Here is a 19,194-nt window from a genome sequence, read left to right as displayed (position 1 = left end):
GTGCGACTAATGCAGCCGAGTATCCTTACGTCCATAGTGAACAATTTCGCTCGTCAAGACTAGCATCCAGTGCCAACATTCAGTAAGGGTAAGGGTGTGGAGCACTGGCGGACTCTTGGGAGCATTTGCCCCCCGTGGTGCCCCTGTGTTTGAAAAAGACACAACAAAAAGTGCCCTCTTGTATGCCCCTATGGTAGATAAAAAATGATAAAGGGTCCTCTGGGCTGCGCTTTCAGTGGAGAAAATGTGATAAATTGCTCTCTAGGGTGTCCTTCCCAGCCCAGTCTCACTCCCAACTCTTTACTGTGGCTTGGTCGGTGTCCCAACGCTTCAAAATATGATGTTGTGGGTGCCCCTTAGCATCATTTATGCAGAGTATGCAGGACTCCAGCCTTAAGTGTCATTAATGGACGAACCAGAAAGTCTGCATATAGAGGAAGTGGGGTGCCCTGACTGGTTTGTTACACAGAACCAAAGTCATCGTTGGAAACTGTTTGGCAGGCACTTTCAGAAACCATAGACCATCTGTCAATCACCATCTATAATGTGAACTTATAACATAATGCGTAGTCAAACTCTTACCAAAGAAAGATAAAAATCATCATATCTTGATTGAACAAGGGGAGAATTTAGCTGAAAATAGTATGATATGGTATAGTATAGTATACTGTAGTATGGTAAGTATACTGTAGGTGATTGGTAGATAGTAGGGAAGGTTTAACTCAGGATTTACTTTATTGTTATTTAACTAACACCATTATCTTTCCTTAACTTTTGTTTTTAATTTGTAAGGGTTATATGGATCAATTTGAAAGCCGCAACCTAATTTGTGATTTAGGTGAGGACTTTGCTCTAACCTTAAATCTAATCTAGATGCAATAGCTTCCCTTTTCTGTCCGGTTAAGCATGCAAAATAAGCAAGAACTTCCTTTGAAAGGAAACGTGTCTGTGTGTGAAGAAGGGAAGTAGACAGGAAAAAGACATCTGCAACAAGTGCTCTAAAAAGGAGCAGCAGGAGCATCTATCTATCTATCTATCTATCTATCTATATATCTATCTATAATGATTGGCTTACAAAGAGCAAGAGAAAGATGTTAATAAGCTTAGAAGAAATCAGTCCTCGTCCCCCAGGCTATACATACTGATCTCTTGTCAGGCATATTATGGATTCTCTCCTCCGCTCTCCACGGTTAAAATAAGAGAAGTGGAGTCTGGAGCTGCACCTATCACACAGCTTTTCAAGCACTTTCTCTTAATTTACTGCGGTGTGTTTTTCTGCACAGAAATATTGTTATGCAATGCTTTCATGGATGGTGGTTTGAGGCTTTTGCACACACGTGCTCAAACACACACACACCAACACACCACCTCATGCTGAGGGTTTTCATCCCCCGGCGCAGTGGGTGATAAAAGCTCAGGCGCACTTAAAGCTGAACTGGTGGCCGCGCAAGAGAAGGAGCGCACCTTTCCGGAGCGCACGGCGTAGGGGCGGATCTAAAATGACACCGGCATCTGCTCTCTGAATCCTCACTCATTCGCTCTCTTGGACCGTACAGCCGAGCGGTTACACTTTTCTGTCTTTCTTTATTAAAAGCTTTCACGTGAGCGCACGGGGCAACAGAGGGCTCCACCGCGCGCCTTCGCCTCTCCAGATGGGTTAACTTAGTGAACAGCACCGAGACGGTCCGTTATGGTCGGTGCAAAGTTGGGGCCGGTACAAACTTCGCGACTCACCCCGGTATGATCGTTTGTAACGTGAGCCTGAGCTGTGCACACTGTCCCGGGGGAGGAGCTGGAGGCACGGCGGCGGCCACGGTGACGGACGCGTACGAGCAGGTGCCCGGTTCTCTCCCTCCTCCGACCCTGAGCCCGAAGGGGCACCTGGTGGTGGCGGTGTGCCTCGGCTTCATCGGCACCTTCGGGTTCCTCAGTAACTTCCTGGTGCTGGCGCTGTTCTGCCGGTACCGGGCTCTGCGCACGCCCATGAACCTCCTGCTGGTGAGCATCTCAGCGAGCGACCTGCTGGTCAGCGTGCTGGGCACCCCGTTCAGCTTCGCGGCCAGCACCCAGGGGCGGTGGTTGATCGGACGCGCTGGGTGCGTTTGGTACGGGTTCGTTAACGCATGTTTAGGTAAGCAGCTGTTTTTACTTCTTTGGCAGGTGTCACTGGAGATCTAATAACTCAAAAAAACGCCTCGGAAGTTATTTAATAAATAATTTAATCTTTAAATCTAATCTTATTTTTTCCTCTAAAGAGATGAAATGTTGATTTAGCCAGCCAGACAGTGTAACATTGGATTTTTTTCTTAACATATCAACTGTGGATGCTGCCGAAAGTGTGAAAATCTTGTCTCCAGAATGTCCTTTTTTCAATTTAACCACTGTGCGCATCATGCACTTTTATCCAAAACCACATCAAACGATTTCACAAGCACCAAAAAGTCGCAGCATTTCATCAGTTCCTCGCCTTTAAGTTGGAATTTAAACAGCAGCAGCAGCATGGTCCCTTAAAATATGTTTTACTTGATCTGCTGTAACATATTTACCTAATTTTCTGCCTTTAGCAGCTTGCAGGAGGATGAAGAAAATTATGCTTTCATTGCCAGAAACGGGCAACATAGAACCCACTCCAAACATTTGATTAAATTCTTGTTAACCTGATTCATTCTGCAGTTAATTTAAATTAAAATCCTATTAAGTGTTGAAGGTAATGTGCTGTTCACTGCTGATTATGTTCAGCAGTGCTATAAGCTTGGAAAATGAATTATTTCCTTCAAGGACATAAATAATATGATACAGTAATGTGTTGTATATTATCTATAGTTCAGATTTTGTCCCAGAGGTAACTTTTGGGGAAAGAGGATGCAGAAGAGATGAACTCTAAAATAATCATATAACATGGAAAAAGCATTTCTGATCGTGTTACATAATAAATCTGCTCTTGTTAGGCTCTTATCTTGATCCTTAGAGGTTGTGCCTCGTGTTCGTATGTGTGCACACAGGACTATTGACAAGTGCTCTTCATCAGTGCTGGGATCAAACCTGTGACCTTTCAGTTTCAGGGCAATCACTCTAATCACTTTCACAGATTAATTAATGTCGCCCCTCTGCTCAGAAACCAGGATCTTAATGGTCTAGCTATTGGAGCCAAAAAACCAAAAAGAGATGATGATTGGGGTGATGCATCTGTGCTTGTCAGCATTTTCGTGCTCTCGCTGAATTTAGACGTTTTGTCTCTTGGTACTTAGGGGAGTCTGTGATTGAGTACAAATGTCAGTGAATAATCAATCCGTTAATACACTTAAGTACCGACGTCTCTTATCCTTTACTCACCTCTTCATCATCTATTTCTGTTACTTTTAGCCTAAACTGCCATCTGTTGTTGCTTGGAAAATCTCTTTTTTTCTCTTTTTGAGTCTGGACTTTAAGTACTTTAAATAAGGTGTGATAAGGTGTTGCGCTTAAATCAGTAGTTTTTGAAAGGTGTTGTTGTCGCTCTTAAATCTGTTATTTTCTGTGTGGAGTCTGGACTTGAAGCAAGGTCTTGTTTTTGTTCTTGATTTAGTTGTTTTATGTGTGGAGTCTGGACTTGAAGTACTGTAAGGTGTATTGACCAGAATCTGGCAATACGATATGTATCACGATACAGGGGTTGCAATACAATACATTGTGATAGATTGTGGTACTGTAACTAGGTACCTATGTATTAGGGATGGCTCGATACCACTTTTTCATGTCCAATACTGATGCTGCCATCCGGTACCAATCAGTCTTTTCCCTCTCATAATCAAGCTGTTAGTAATACATTTGTATGGATGCACTTTTCTCAACCTAGCCATCGAAAAAACATCAAACTCAAACTGTGAAACGATTTTTCTACTCCCATGAAGGAAGAAATCCATAGCTCAAAGTTGAGTTAAGCCTTTATGTAATAGTTTAGACTAATGGATCGTATCGGATTATATTTTTCTTTCCTCTATCCAGTGATTTTGGCTAGTATCCAACCGATACTGAGTATCAGATTGGCACATCTCTGATATATATTGGCATTTTTAAACCAAATCAAACAACCAAAATTATTAAAAACAACCGACGAAAATCTGTAGAAAATCTGAGAAAAAAGTGTCTTTTTTAATGCAATTACAAGAGGCATTGGCATTTAACACAGTCCCTGTAAAATCCAGTATTAAAGTACAACTTTTTGTGCAATTGGAGCAAAGGAATTAACGTTTGCCTACATATAAAAGTGCTTGCAGGATTCTTTAGGTACAAATTAAGAAAATTGTAAACAGACAGGGTTACTACAGTATATATTTTTAGATCCTGCTTTATGCCAGTTTTTAAGTCAGTTAGTTTAGTTTTAGTAGTTAATAAAATACCACCACCTCCACAAATCTATCTCTAACTGTTCAAATCAATACAGCATTTTTTAATCAATATAGTATTACAAAATATATTAGTGTGAAAAGTGTAGTGATATTTTTTTTACACCACTAGTCTAAAATCCCTTGTTTTTTCTCTGGAGTTTGGTCATGCAGTAAGGTGCTGTTGCTCTTAAATCTGTTGTTTTCTCTCTGGAGTCTGGACTGGCAGTTAGGTGTTACTGCTGCTCTTAAATCTGTTGTTTTCTCTGTGGACTTTGGTTTTGAAGTAAGGTGTTGTTGCTCTCAAGTTAGTTGTTTTTTTTGGACACAAACTCTGTTTTAGTGGAAGGATTCTAGCTAAATCCTTCAATAACTTCACTATACACCTTCAACAGGGTCAACAGCTTTACAATCCTGGATGCTCCTAGACATCCTAGATGCATCTTTCATTTTTTTACCTAACAATACATGCACAATTTATATCTGACTGACAGTTTATCCACAACCTGAAAACTTTTGTGATGAATTTTGCACAATGTTTCGCCAGGGTGAGTATTCAGAAGCGGCTGTAGAGTTAACAAGAAATAACTAACACAATAAAAATGGTACGTGAGAGGATCATAAGGCTCATTGTTGAAAAAATACCTTAATGATATGTTTTAATTGTGAACTGGGGTGGTCATTGGCTTTTAAAAAAGGTATGGGGTGCAGAGATGGGCACCCTAGCATCAAAGATTTATGTGTGTCGTGAATGATTGATGACAGTTCGGTCAGAATTGATCAGATAGTGGAAAAACAAGACGAAATTCAGCCAAGGTTGAAAATGTACAGAAATCACCTATAGGGTCATGTTATTTCACATCATATTCTGGCAGTACACAAAACAACAGGTGTAGTTGTGTCTCAAGAGGAGGTTATAGTAAATATTAGAGATGAAATGATTCATTGACGTGTCGTTCAAAAGAACTATTTTGATTGTCATTTCATTTTTCAAACAGACAGCTAGTTCCTGCTCTTCCATTGTGATAATTTGCTGCTTCTCTCTGTTAATATGTTGAATTTCTTCATTTTGTACAATAAATATGTTAATACAATAATAATAAGCAGATTATTTGATAGTAAAAATAATTGTTGGTTGCATTCATATTGCTTAAACTGCCAGAGTAAATATTAAAAGTATCTACCTTTAGTGAAAGTGTTTGATCCTTATTCAGTAGCAGGTTTGAACTCTGCAGAGTTCAAACAAGATTGTGTTTTAGCTGGAAAAATTGCTGCCCGAGGAGGAGATTTAGCTTGAATTGCATTACCTTTTTAGAGTGCATATTTAGCTACAGTATTTTTGTGTCAACTGCATTACACTTGTGCCATTGCTGAATGTTTTGCATACAAGTGGCTTCCCAGTGTAATGTATTTGTCGATAAGCACGCTGCAGTCATGTGAAAACCAAAATGACAGGCCAGGTTTCTGCACCAGCTTTAATTTAAGACCTTTTTAATACCACATAGAATGCAATCTAATACCTGTTCCCTTCAAAAGTTTATAATGATCCAATTTATTAAATTACATGACCTGAATCAGGATATGCAGCATAAAATAAATGGATGGTTTCATTAACCAATTAAAAATGATGAATTCATTTGAGTTTAGTTTTTGCTTACTGGTGCATTATGAGACGATGAGCTTATTTGCTTCTGATGGTGCTGACTGAAACATCACATAAAAAGGACTGAACTGCCTCCTGCAGCACAATCTTTAGTTTATAGATGTACAGTAGAACATCTCCCAACAGCTCGCAATCAGATAATAAAACATTCTATAACTAACATTACTGACTAAGCAGTGGTGTAGTGGTGCCTGGAGTCGGTATACTCTTAATTTATGCCCCCTTTCTCTTTTTTTCTAAAGTGCAGCAAAGGATAAATGCCCTGTGTTATAAACAGTGACATGTAAAGATACTTGTTTTTGTGTACGTTGTGTTGTATAAACGCCCTGCTCCTGGCTTCGAGGCTACTGGATCATTATGAATATTCACATACACAAGACGTATTTGCATCAGAGTATCTCCACGACGGGTAGTGTAAATAATTTATGCATTTTGAGTGAAGGATTCCTTACTCCAACTGTGTCATGCCTTTGCCATCCTAGGTTGAAAAAACAACCTTCAACTTGCAGAATGATGGGCATCAGAGGGGATTTAGAAGTGGGTAAACTCTGAAATGTAAGACTTTGTAATACCTTCCAAGGCCTTTAAGAAAAAATTTTGTTAGGAAACTTAATTTAAGGTTTAAGACATTTTCAGAGCTGTAAGAAGCAGACACGCTGCTATTTAAAAAAACAAACAACAAAATAGAACTGTCCAACAAACTACTAAAGTACAGAAACAGAAATAAATGGAATTTGTTACTTCCAACACTTCCTTATCAATACACTGTACACATTAGTACACATTACTCTGTTCAGCCTGAATACTGCGATAGACAGAAATAGATCTACTCAGGTTGGCAGACCTCTTGTTTCACCTTCTGCCTACAAGGTTGTAATCCAGTGTGTTTGTTAATTCCCTAAAGAGACATTGTCTGCCCTGCTGCAATTACCCAGACAACATCTGAGCCACTGTACCGTGCAGTCAGGGACTGTTAGGAAGCTTGTAATCAAGCTCCATCAGGTCACTTACACTGCAATTAGATCTTCATGAGGTTACAGAGGAGTCTTTTGTTTCTCCTTTTCCCTTTCAAGTGCAGCATGCGTGAAAGCAAAGTTTGGTAATATCTAAAGAAAGAAAGAAGTTCCAGTTTTTCCAGTCAGATTTTTAAAGTTTGGGCAGTTGCACACTTTTTAAACTGGCAAAAAAGAGAAAATAAGGGGTGTTTACATTCTTCATTAGTAACCTGCATATTGTAAATTACCTATAAAAGCAACAGGTCAGTTGATTTTGGAGCTGTAGCTTAAAGGTTTAATGTGTAACATTTGGGACGATCTATTGGCAGAATATAATATTCATAAGTATGTTTTCAAGAGTGTATAATCACCTGAAAATAGAAATAGTTTTCGTTACCTTAGAATGAGCCGTTTTTATCAACAGAGCGAGTGGGTCCTCTTCCATGGAGGCAATCATATTGAACTGCTATGTTTTTACAGTAGCCCAGAATACTGAAGAATACTTAATGTTTTCTTCTCCCTAACACTTCAGCTATTGTGTTGTTAGCTCTTTGGTTGTTTCCACAGCTTACTTTGCTAATGCAGGACAAGGCTGTTTAGGGGTTTATATCTTATGATCTAAACTTTAAACATAACAATTTTATTTGATTTTCTTCACAGTAGTAAACAAAATGCTGAGATATAGGCCTGTTGTGTATATATTTTTAGGATTTCTAACACCCCTTAATACCAAGAGGGCCTCGCAACCCCTCGTGAAGTTTTAGCGACCCCTAGTGGTGGTCCCAAACCCCAGGTTGGGAACCAGTGCAGTGAAGGACACATAGTCACACTTTAAATTCAATTATTTTGAATATAGGGATGGATTGCTCCGACCTGAAATGAGAAATAAGTTTCTGATCATTTGCTTTAGTCAGTTTTCAAGCAAAAGTAGAACTTTCTCAAATTCCCACTACTCAAATACATTTTTCTCTATTTTTATATCATTGTAAATAGATCATATTTGAGTTTTAGAATGTTGGTCCGGGAAATTAAGCTGAAGATGTCTCATAGGAGTCTTTAGGAAATTATGATGGGCATTTTTCACTAAACTCTGGCATGATATTGACTAATCTATTTATAAATTATTCAAGAAAATAATCTGCAGGCTAATCTGTAATGAAGATAATTGCTAGTTGGAGCCTTAGCCATGTGAAATCATATTTGCTTTCATCCCATCACACAGCGATACATTCCCTGTCTTAAGTTTTTGTCACGCACACATGGAAAAAGTCAATTAGATTTGTCCTGGAGAAGGATGGTCTTTCTGGTTTCTGTCTGGGAAATCAGGTTTTACTAATCCCCTACCTCCAATTATATATGTAAGTGATATTTAACATATCAGATTACAGCAAAACAACATTAAACGGTTACTTGCAGTTAGTGCATGTTAAATGCACTTTGTGTGCTTTATCATCGGTTAAAAGGGAAACAAAGAGGTAGAAAGTACCAATGAAAGAGAAAGAGGGTCCGATTGAGAAAGACAGAAAGAGAGAGTTAGACAAAATTAAGTGTGTGACAAGATGGGTGGAGAAAGAGTGCAAAAGCAGAAGACAATGAAAGATGATTAGCTCCTGTGCTGACTCAGGTCTTGGAAATTGGGTCATTCATTTCACCATAAATCTATTCCTAAACCATTCCGGAGTTGGGTGAGGAAGAATCAGGCCTTGGGTGAAAACCCATTAAATTGCATGGTGGAGTATCAGAGTGGGCCATTTTTGAATCAAAGCCAACGTGAGGGACTGATACGTTCCCCTGAATCCCCACCAGGCTCGGAGTAGAAACTGTGCAATCGTTACAGCTAATGGATAGAAAATCGGTCGCTGTGTGGAGGAGTGGCCCTGTTGCTGAGGTAGCAGACCATTCATATTAGAAAAAAACAATCCACTAAACTGGGCTGGTGAGATGTATTTAACCATGACTATATAATCATTGAATGTAATTTCAACACAGATTTTGTTTTGTTGTCCTTGTAATAATCCTACAGGTTAATAATAGTGTGCCTTTGGTGATCAACAGTTGGTTTTAAACAGCGTCATTCAGTGAGACATGCAGCAATCTGTTTGCTGATTATATGCAATTACACAATTGTGTGAAAACAATGGTTTTTATGTTGAGAACACAAGACAATAATTACACTATCACAAGAAGACAAAGCTTGTTATTTTACAAATGGAGGGTAACATAAAAAAACAAATAAAGATGCACCACTCTTTTTTGATAAGAAAAATGGATCAAAAGACAATATGAGTTTTTTAGCTGCTTTTACCCTTATTGTTTTCATTTTCAAGCCCACAACCCATGTTTCTAGAAGCTGTTTTCAGCACAATGAAGCTTTAGTAAACCCATTGTATGCTACCTGCACTGCACCAAACAGCAGAACGACCAAGTTATCTTTATTAACACTTTAGCTTAATGAGATGATAATATGTCAATTGTTGGATATACAGCTCCTTCTACTGCTACACAAGTTGCCAACAATGAATGAATGCATCTTTAAAATAAGCACACCCCTGGCTTGTTGCTGGTTTAGTCCACTGGTTCCCAACTTGTTTGGCTAATGACCCTTAAAGCCAAGCAACTTGAGACCCCCTGCCCCTGTTTTTCATTAGCGGGGCAATTAGCTTTAGAGACAAAAACTGTATTTTTGTACCAGGCTGTTAACAGATTTATTTCTGCTGTGAATTTGGGCATTTTAATATGGGGCCTTATGGAGATTGCCTCACATAGTAGTAAGCCTCAGATTGCCGGTCGTGGAACTGCAGTTTCTGTCCTTTTATGTTGATGCTGTTAATTCTTTTTTTTTTAATTTATATCTGACTTTTTCTTAAAATGTCTATCTGACTTTAGTGAAAAATTGGAAGTTGTCAGCATCCTACAAACAATATCAGCAAGAATAATTAGATAGATATGCAACAATTATATATAAAATATATTTCATTTGACTTGTATGTCTTATTTCTTCCTCAATATTTCTTTATAACTCAGTTTTAACAAGAATATAGCATTTACATTTAAAAAAATCACATGTGATGTAATATTCTATCATTTTTACACTGTATCTTAATGAAGTGTCAGTTTGACCCATGTTAGATACAGCACATGGACTCCACAGGTCTGCCCTGAGTGCATCAGTAATGAACAGAGAGAGCTTTTATCTCCTCTTCATCCACCTGCATCCACACACATACGCACACAGACACACACACTGCATGCATACTGATACCCAGTGTGCACAAACACACAAACACAAAATCACTTCCATTATCTTCAAGACTCTCACTCTCTGCTGTTGCTCTCACACTGTGCGCCTACGACCTCATCCCTGTCCGCAGCAAACACACCACGTTGTCAGCCAATCAGAAACCTTCATTATGCATGGAGGTCCTGTGATTGTCTGTAATTAAAGTTTCTGTCCCTGAAAGAGTGGTTAAGTGCTGCTGGATTAGCACTTTAGCCTGTATGTGCTGATTAGGTATGATATGAGACATAATATATAAGTCTCTTCAGCAACAATTTACTGCAACAAAACACATTCATCGATTAAGCAATTAATTTGTGTGCTGCCGTCTGCCTCCCCTCCAATGCAAATCAGTATTTCTGTGCATGTCTGTTTCAATGTGAAGAGATTACAGCCACAACCCACTGAGGATATAAGGACACAATTAGCTCACGACACAAACAGGCTCACGGTTCGCTTCACTCGTGGCACTTTTACAAAGTTTGACTGAAAATGTAATAAGATTTGATTCAAAATAAACTGTGAACATAGAAAAATAAAATGTCAAATTTGCGCTTTTGTGCTTCACATTTCATTAGCACTACAACAGAAAATTAATTGGCAACTATATTTATAATCTTTTTGCAAGTAAATATTTAACGAATGCAGGTTCTTAAATCTGAGAATGTTCTGCTTTTCCCTATCTTACATTACGGTAAATTGATTCATTTTGGATTTCAGACTGTTGAACAGGCAAAACAAGACATTTTATTGCATCGCCTTAAACTTACTGCTATTTAGTTTGTGTTTTTTTTTTTTTTTAAGCCAAAGGCACTGTTAATACAAACGTGGACAAATACATTTAGATTTGTTTAATGTGCTGCAAATTAAATCACTTCTGCATGGGTTGAAAATGTGTGCTTAGGATTCCTTAACTGTAGAGAAACAAGAGTAGAAAGAAGAGGTTCTGGAAGGAAATACAAGAAGTTCCTGATTGCTGTCTGCTGCGTCACACCTAGCGCCCACCCTGCTAGTGCTTTCTTAAAGGACACTGATTGGTTCAGTTCCACTGTACGAGCCACAAGAGAAGATTTACTTGATATTGTGATCCATTTTTCATGTCACTGTATTTTGTTACACACCTACTGACCACTTCTTCTGTACGTCTTCTTCCTCAGGCATCGTCTCCCTGATTTCCCTCGCCGTTCTTTCCTATGAGCGTTACTGCACTATGATGGCGCCAACTATAGCCGACGGCAGAGAGTACCGCCCGGCTCTGGGAGGGATCTGCTTCTCCTGGCTCTACTCTGTGTTCTGGACTGTACCTCCGCTGCTGGGCTGGAGCCGATATGGGCCCGAGGGTCCCGGCACCACCTGCTCAGTGGACTGGAAGACCAAGACGGCAAACAATATCTCCTACATTGTCTGCCTCTTCACCTTCTGCCTGGTCCTGCCATTCTGCGTCATCCTATACTCCTACGGCAAGCTGCTGTACACCATCAGACAGGTAAGATTCTGCAAATGTAAATATTACATGAGAGAAAACACAACATTGAGTTGAAGAGATGTGTATGAGCCAGAAACAGCAGAAGAAAATAGATTTGAGATAAGAAACCAGATAGGAAGTGTATTTACTAGTGCTTTATATGCACACCAGACATGTATTTCCTTATCTGGGACCTTAACTGATTCACTACTGTATCAAAAGCCTCCAGCTACCTTGAATGCTTAATCAGGGGAAGCTGACAAGAGAGGAAAGAATATGAGTTCATACATTTTAAAGACATAAGACACGCACCAGCTGATCTCAACTATCTCCAATCAGATTTGACATCTCAGCAAAGTAGTTTATTAAACCTGCCAACACCAATTTATTCTTTTGTCTTTGCTGCTTTACACTGTTGCTGACTGTTAAGCCAAACAGCCACTGTGAGATTTTTCTGAAGTGTCTGAAGCCATGTCCCATTTGCTGAACATAATTTACACTTTGATGCAAGAACAGTGAGTACAAGAGAGGTTACGACATGATCCAATATCTGGATGACAGCTCGAATTTGGATCCTGATATTGCTGCTTAACCTGTAAAATATCATGCCTGCTCCTGTCATGTATTTCTAAAAGGAAGTTCTGAGCTTACGAAAGCTTCATTTTGGAAAAACTAGTCTTTTTAAAAACTTTAATGCATTAAACAAACACCAAATATAAAGCTGTAAAACCTTTAAAGATGCAGTTTGTATGATTACACATGTTTTCTTAGAAATAATGTATGATTTGATTCAGGTTTTATTTGTATCTTTCTGTTTCTCCCCTCACCTGACTCATAAATCAACTAGTTCAAACAAGAACAACAAAGAGACAGAGCCTAAAAGTAATATTTGGCAAGAAAAAAAGTATTCTTTTAGAAGTTGGAGGGGAACTGCGCCCAGCCCTGCAGATATTTTCATGCCAACACCCTCCAACCTCTTTTCTTATATGTTAAGCTTTTTTGTGGACTTTACTAAGAGTTAGAGTTCATGCATTTGCAAAAACCCTGTAGCTGCTCGGATTCTTTGTTGGCTTCCACCAAAGACAGAGCCCTTTTTCTAACTCTAGAATGGTAATGTAAAGATGTATCACGAGGCAGTTAAATCACAATAAAATACAAATATGTTAAGAATCAATTTACTATATAAGGTGAATTCCTTTGCTTATCTCATTATTACATACATTATGATATAGTTAATAACAATGGGTTTGGGGTTGCATTTAAGTGAAGACCTGGTAGGAGTAATTTAGAGAAAGGTTAAGAGTGGTTCCCTCTCATTGGAGCTGAGAGTCAAGCGAGGAAGCTGAAAATAGTTGTTAAGGAACGTGAGTAGAGAGGTTTTGTCTACCGGCTGGTGTTAATGACAGGATTACAGACGACTGTCTTCATTACACTCTGCTGAGGTGCTTCATTAACCCTCAAGGCTGCAGACCTTCACACCCTCTGTCAGCTAATCACAGGGGACAAAAAGTCTTCATTTAGCTTTGTGCGTCTGTGTGTCTTTGTGGTGTACCAGGGCTGCAGCTACCACCGAAGAGGATGTCTTCATATTGTGCCTGGTAGCGTGTGGGTTTTAATGACCATATTATATTCTACAATTACACATAAATGATATACAGTGGGTTTTGAAAATTGATTATGACATTTTTTAGAGTATGCAGTAGAGATGTTAGAAGAGGTATGTAATTGATCAGTTGAGTGAACAGATTGATGTACTGTGTGTGTTTGTGTATGTATAGGTGGCAGATGTCTGAGGTGTCTTCTGCATGTGTGGCTGCTTGTTTTTGCCTTCATCTTTTATGTTAATCTATTTGGCAGCCACATGCATACAGAGTGTTTTTAAGAATTAGGCTTGCCTCAGTGTTTGGTTGTGCGTCATATGTATTCTCCTAACTTAGTGTAGGATGGTTAAATGTGTTTGTTCGCGGCCATGGACCACACTCTGTTCGTGTCTGTGAGCCCTGGGTGTTCATGTGTCGATGCTGTTTGCACAAGGATTTAATTTGCCACACCATTTGCTGGTTGCTGTGCCATGCATTTGTTGGTTCCGGCAAAGCCTGCAATCACATTGAACTTTTTTGTGTTGCTTTTTGGAGCAGGGTCTCTTAAAATCTAAATATACTGACTATATACCTACTGACGCCCCTGACTTTTTCTCTGGCGCCACATTGAGGTAAACATTTGTTTGAAATGTCTCAACAGCTATTGGGTGGATTGCCATGAAAGTCGGGACAAATATGTCTTCCTCAGGATGAATAATCACTTTGTCTAGCATCACGATCGTCAAGATTTTATTTTCTCCAATACTTTGGTTCTGACCCAATGTCAGCAGAACTAATCACATTCCCATCAGATTCAACTGTATTTTGTGTTTTTGCCTAATTGGCAAATGTTAGCATGCTAACATGCTAAATGAAGATTGCAAACTGTATACCTGCTTAATGGTCCAATGTGAAGGATTTAATGGCATCAAGCCGTGAAAGCTGAATATCCATCGCCCCATTCCAAGTGCATAGGCCACGAAACTCAGGAAAACCTTGGGTCTAAATACTATTTAGAGCCAGTGTGTGGTTTGTCCTTACTGGCTTACAGTAGAAACATGGCGGTTCAACATGGCAGACCCACTCTTCTAGATAAAACATATGAATATCATTTTCAATTTCTGCCAATAGATCCTAAATGTTACACACTGGAGCTTTAACATCAGCATTTTTGCATTGTCATTGTGAACATTTTAGCATGCCAAGCTTTTCCTCACAACACTGCAGTGCCTAAGCACTATGGCTGCTTTAAGAAAGAGTACTGCCTCACAGAGACACTTAGTCTTGTTACAAACCCTTTCCAGTTCAATAGTGGATTATTTATTAAAGTTCGAGAGGGCAGATCGCTGATATAAATTCTCCTAATACACTGTTTTCTTGCACTTGACTGTCGGATGGAGTCCAAAATATGAATCATGTTCAAATCACCTAAAAGATGTTTCTCATGAACAATTCTGCTTCCTGCACTTTAGGACAGGATTTGCTTCCAGGTTTAGTTAAAGTCCTTATGCACAAGATGATTTTCCACCAGGTATCATGCCAGACACCTTAAATTAATTTGGCCAATTTTCAGTCCCTGGGGATGTGATTTTCCTCTCCCATCGCAGCCTCAATTTGACCTATAGACTGATGAGATTGGTGCATTTCGTCATTTGGGGCAGTTTGCAGATTGGCAGATGAATTCACAAGTTGTCATTAAACACCTTAAGATAGAGGGAAGAGGAACAGAGAGGGAAAGTCAGTCTTTAGTTATTTAACCGCTGATGCGTTGTGAATTTATTACTAACTGAGAAAGTGAGGAAAACAGAGCCAGATGTAATGAGAAGTCTCTCAGCATCCTGCTTCCTGTCAGTGTCAGATTAAGATGGGTGGCAGGTTTATTGATGGATACTCGTAGGTGTAGTGAAGATGAGATAGAGAAATAAACAGAGAAGGGCTGATTGAGAGAGGAGAGGATCGTGGCTGTGATTTTTTAGTTCAGATCAGATCAGGCTGACAGCGAGACACTTTTTCCCCCTCAGTATTTATACGCTTAACATACAAAATGATTCATGTGTGTTTGTGTATTTGGTGAGAAAAAAAAGAGAATACTCTTTCTACTACTCGAAAGAATTCTATCACATTTAAAGATTCTTTAAAAAGTGTCACTGGTTTTATTCAGATTTCTTTAAAAGGATCTTAATAATGGGTTTAGAAGTTGTAGGTAAGACTCAATAAATAATTTACTTTCTTTGAAGTTATGATCCATTATTGAAAGAACTTTTGGGTTAGCAGGTTGCAAAAAGCTATCTGGCTCTCTGGAGCATCTCAGGGTTTAGTCCTTGGTCCTTTAGTATTCTCAGTGATATGCCATTTGATATTCATCTAAAAAAACAAAAAACTAAAAAATCAATTTCCAGGCTTATGACTCCCTTTCTTTAAACTTTATTTGATTCAATCATATTCTTTTACATTTAATTTAACTTTGCATTTCTTTTTCTTTTTTGGGCTTTTATTGCCTTTAATTGATAGTGACAGGAAACTGGGGAGAGAGAGGGGGGAATGACATGCAGTAAATGGCCACAGGTCGGATTTGAACCCTGGGCCGATGTAACAAGGACTCAGCCTTGGTACATGAGGCACCAGCTCTTTTTGCCAAACAACTTGTCTTTAAAACTGATTCATATTTGTTATTACCACAACCAAATGGCAGATAGACAAAGTTAGCAACTGCCTGGTGGACGTAGTAGAGCATGTAGCTTCTAAAGAGCCAGACATTTCCCTCAGGACTTGTTAAAGGGCAAAACAAAGAAAGACTGAACATTGGATTAACATTCATCTGGTGGACACAACATGAAAAGGAATGCATAACTTGTTAGCCATATCAAAAGTTAACTTTTACTGTAGTCCAGTGACCTATTAACTGCTGAGCAAACCAGTTCAGTCACATTTTTGTAATTGCTTTTGACCACATCAAATAAACTGCTGAGAATAAACAAATTAAAGCAGTGTGCAGTTTTGGTGTCACATACTAATAACACTGAGGGAAAGTTGGCAAAGCTGTTTGTGATTTTCTTGAGTCGTTCCCAGAGTTGCCTGAAGGCAGACAGATAACTGTCTTTGTCTCACGTATTAATTTTGCATTTTCAGCTTGCTTGGAGCTGTATGCAGCACATTTCACAACATACAACATTCATAGCTACAGGAGATCCACGTCAGGTTATTAAACTATCATCCAAATTACCAAACTGATAAGTGATTCAACTCATTAAAACAAACATGTTTGCAGAATCTGAAAACAAGAATTGTACAGACAACCGCTTCAGTTAATGAACTGATAATCATCCTAATCATTTTCACAGCTTTGTTATGATGTGACGATTATATAATCTAATCTTGTGTGAAGATCGTTTGTAAAATTTTTAATTAACCAAAACAAAATACAACTTTTGTGGAGAAAGAAAGAGAAAATGCTCAAGGTGAGCGTATCACAGGGAGGTATGGGCGTGTTCTCTGCTGTCTGCATATATGTACATATATGCATGAGAGTGTGTGTGTTTGGGTATGCATATGTGTGCTTTAGTCTCTTAGCAGCCTAGGTGTAAGGTTACCCAGGGACAGATAATCCCCTGCTTACACAGCATTTATTTTTCTCACTTGGCGTGCACACACATACAACTGCACACAAACATAAACTCATTCCCAGAGTTTTGCAGAATGTGATTAAATCTCTGTGTGTTTGTGAGTGTGTACTGTACGTTGAAACCTGAGACACTGTACAGAGAGAAAGAAACTGAGGGGACAGACGAGTGGCTGCAGACTTCAGCAGTTTTTCCTCTCACTGTGAGCTTTATTTGTTTTTATTTGGTATTCATAATCATGTTATTAAAAAATACAGCACTTTGTTTAAATATTTTAGCATTAATGCCCATTATGATGCAGTTATGCACATTTCTCTGTCTGAATATTTGTTTCCTTCTTTCATACAACGGTTAATAGCTTGCATTTGCAAGAGTGATTACATTCGCTTCACTGCTTGTAGTACAGTATCAACACTGTTTCCTCTAGTCCATTATAGCTTTTCTATAATGTCTAATCAAAATAGTAAATTAACTACAGTATTGACTAACAGATAAATCTTTTGATGCATAGAGCTTGTTAGGTGAAGAACTTTTTATTTTTCAATGCAGTTTACAATGGTAACAGCAGATTTACTTATGAATTTTTTATAAGTAACTTAGGATACAATAGGTCTCTGATTTCACACTGAGGAATCAAAGGAAGGCTTTTAAATTCCAGCCGACAACCACTGATTTCGCCAACTGAAATGATGACTGTCATTGGCTAGCTAGCTAATTAATGCAAACTAAACAATCGCTCTTAATGAACTTAAGGCACCCACCCACGGATGTATAAAGAAAACTGGATACAGCATTGGAGGCGGTGCTCTGTTCTTTCATATGAAAGCTGCTCAGTGACGCATGAAGCTAAAAAGGCTACTTCCCACTGTAAAGAAATTACAAACTTACAATGTCATTATCTTTGCAACTGACACCTTGCCTCATCCTGGGGGTCCCACTCATATCTGTGTCCCCCTGGTTTACACAAATCTTGGTTATAACTGACTTCAGCAACAACAGTAACTTTTTCCTATCTTGTTCTCAGGTGGTTTGAGTGGGCTCAGCCATGTGGGTTTGTAAAAAGACAAAATTTAATCTCTGACTGTTCTTGTACATAAAAATATGTTAAGTGATGTACTTGATGAAGAAAGGAAAAGAAAGTAAAGATTTTTCACTGGCAATATTTGCGGTTTGAATGGTTATTGAGCTATACCTATGAATACACCACAAGACGTTTTTGAGTTGTTTTACCTGTAAACAACTTAACAACAGCAGCTCTGACACAATACAAATCTGCCATTTTTCAGGATCACTGTGCAGCTCTGGGGCTCCTCACTCTGCTTGATCAATTTAAGGTGTAGACTTAAGATTCAGGGTGGACTTTCACCCCTCGCTTCTGCACAGAAATGTACACATTTAGTCTCCTTTGTCCTTCCCTTGACTATGATGGACAATCAGTCCTTAGTCTTTCCACCTATATGCAGGCATTTCTCCTGAAGCATAGCTTTTCTGATTTGTTTTGTTTAGGATGACTGCACATGGAGACCAAATTGGAAATTTGCCCTTGGTACAATTGGGCAACCAAGGTTACCTTCAGAATTGATCCAAGATCTACTCAGGTCCCAAATATGGCTTAACCTAACTCACACTGAATCACACAAAATGCAACCTAGAACCTTCCACTACTTCTGACCCTGTCTGACCCTGGGGGATATCACTAATCTCATCCTTCAGGGAAAACATGTTACAGCTTGACCCTCAAACGAGAAACCCAGAATATTAACTGACTCTAGCCGCTACTGGACCTGGATGCCTACCGTGACATAAAAAAGGACAACGCAGTCAACCCTGTATGCCTGTGTAGGACCTCCCATCGAAAGGAATAGGGTAGGTGTGGAGACAGACCTGTTTAGCCTCCAGCTTCTCCTAAATCATCAATGGTGGTGTCAGGTTCAACAGTGCTGACAATCCGGGAGGATGTAGTATTAAGTGGAGGGCTAGATGTAACGCGTCTGAAAGTCACATCATCGTCAACCCTTGGCCATCAACTTGTTGCTGCTCAACCGGTCAACCATTTTTCTTAATCCATGGCTGCAAATGAGATGAAAATATTCAGTGCCCTTAGCTACCTTAAACTCGCCTACACCCTTTCAAATTTGAATTATCATTTTTAAGGCATGGTATGTCAGCTATGTCAGACACAGAAACGGCACAGAGAATCCAGTCATTTTTCAAAATAAAATGCCGTGTG

At 39.1% G+C, this 19,194-nt stretch overlaps 1 protein-coding gene across 1 annotated transcript in view; it reads left to right on the top strand.

Annotated features, from left to right (window-relative positions):
- Positions 1–1,740: 1,740 nt before the first annotated feature.
- tmtopsb (teleost multiple tissue opsin b) overlaps positions 1,741–19,194 on the top strand; it is a 26,375-nt gene continuing 8,921 nt past the window's right edge. Inside the window, exons 1-2 of the mRNA XM_035657086.1 lie at positions 1,741–2,131; positions 11,457–11,785. Of these exons, the coding sequence (XP_035512979.1) occupies positions 1,741–2,131; positions 11,457–11,785 (720 nt within the window). The remainder of the gene's footprint in view (positions 2,132–11,456; positions 11,786–19,194) is intronic.

This window comes from Morone saxatilis, unplaced genomic scaffold, assembly GCF_004916995.1.
Source record: "Morone saxatilis isolate NCDOM2014 unplaced genomic scaffold, NCSU_SB_2.0 Contig0, whole genome shotgun sequence".
Lineage (NCBI taxonomy): Eukaryota > Metazoa > Chordata > Actinopteri > Moronidae > Morone > Morone saxatilis.
Note: the sequence above shows the minus strand (reverse complement) of the source record. Positions and strands in the feature narration are given on the sequence as shown.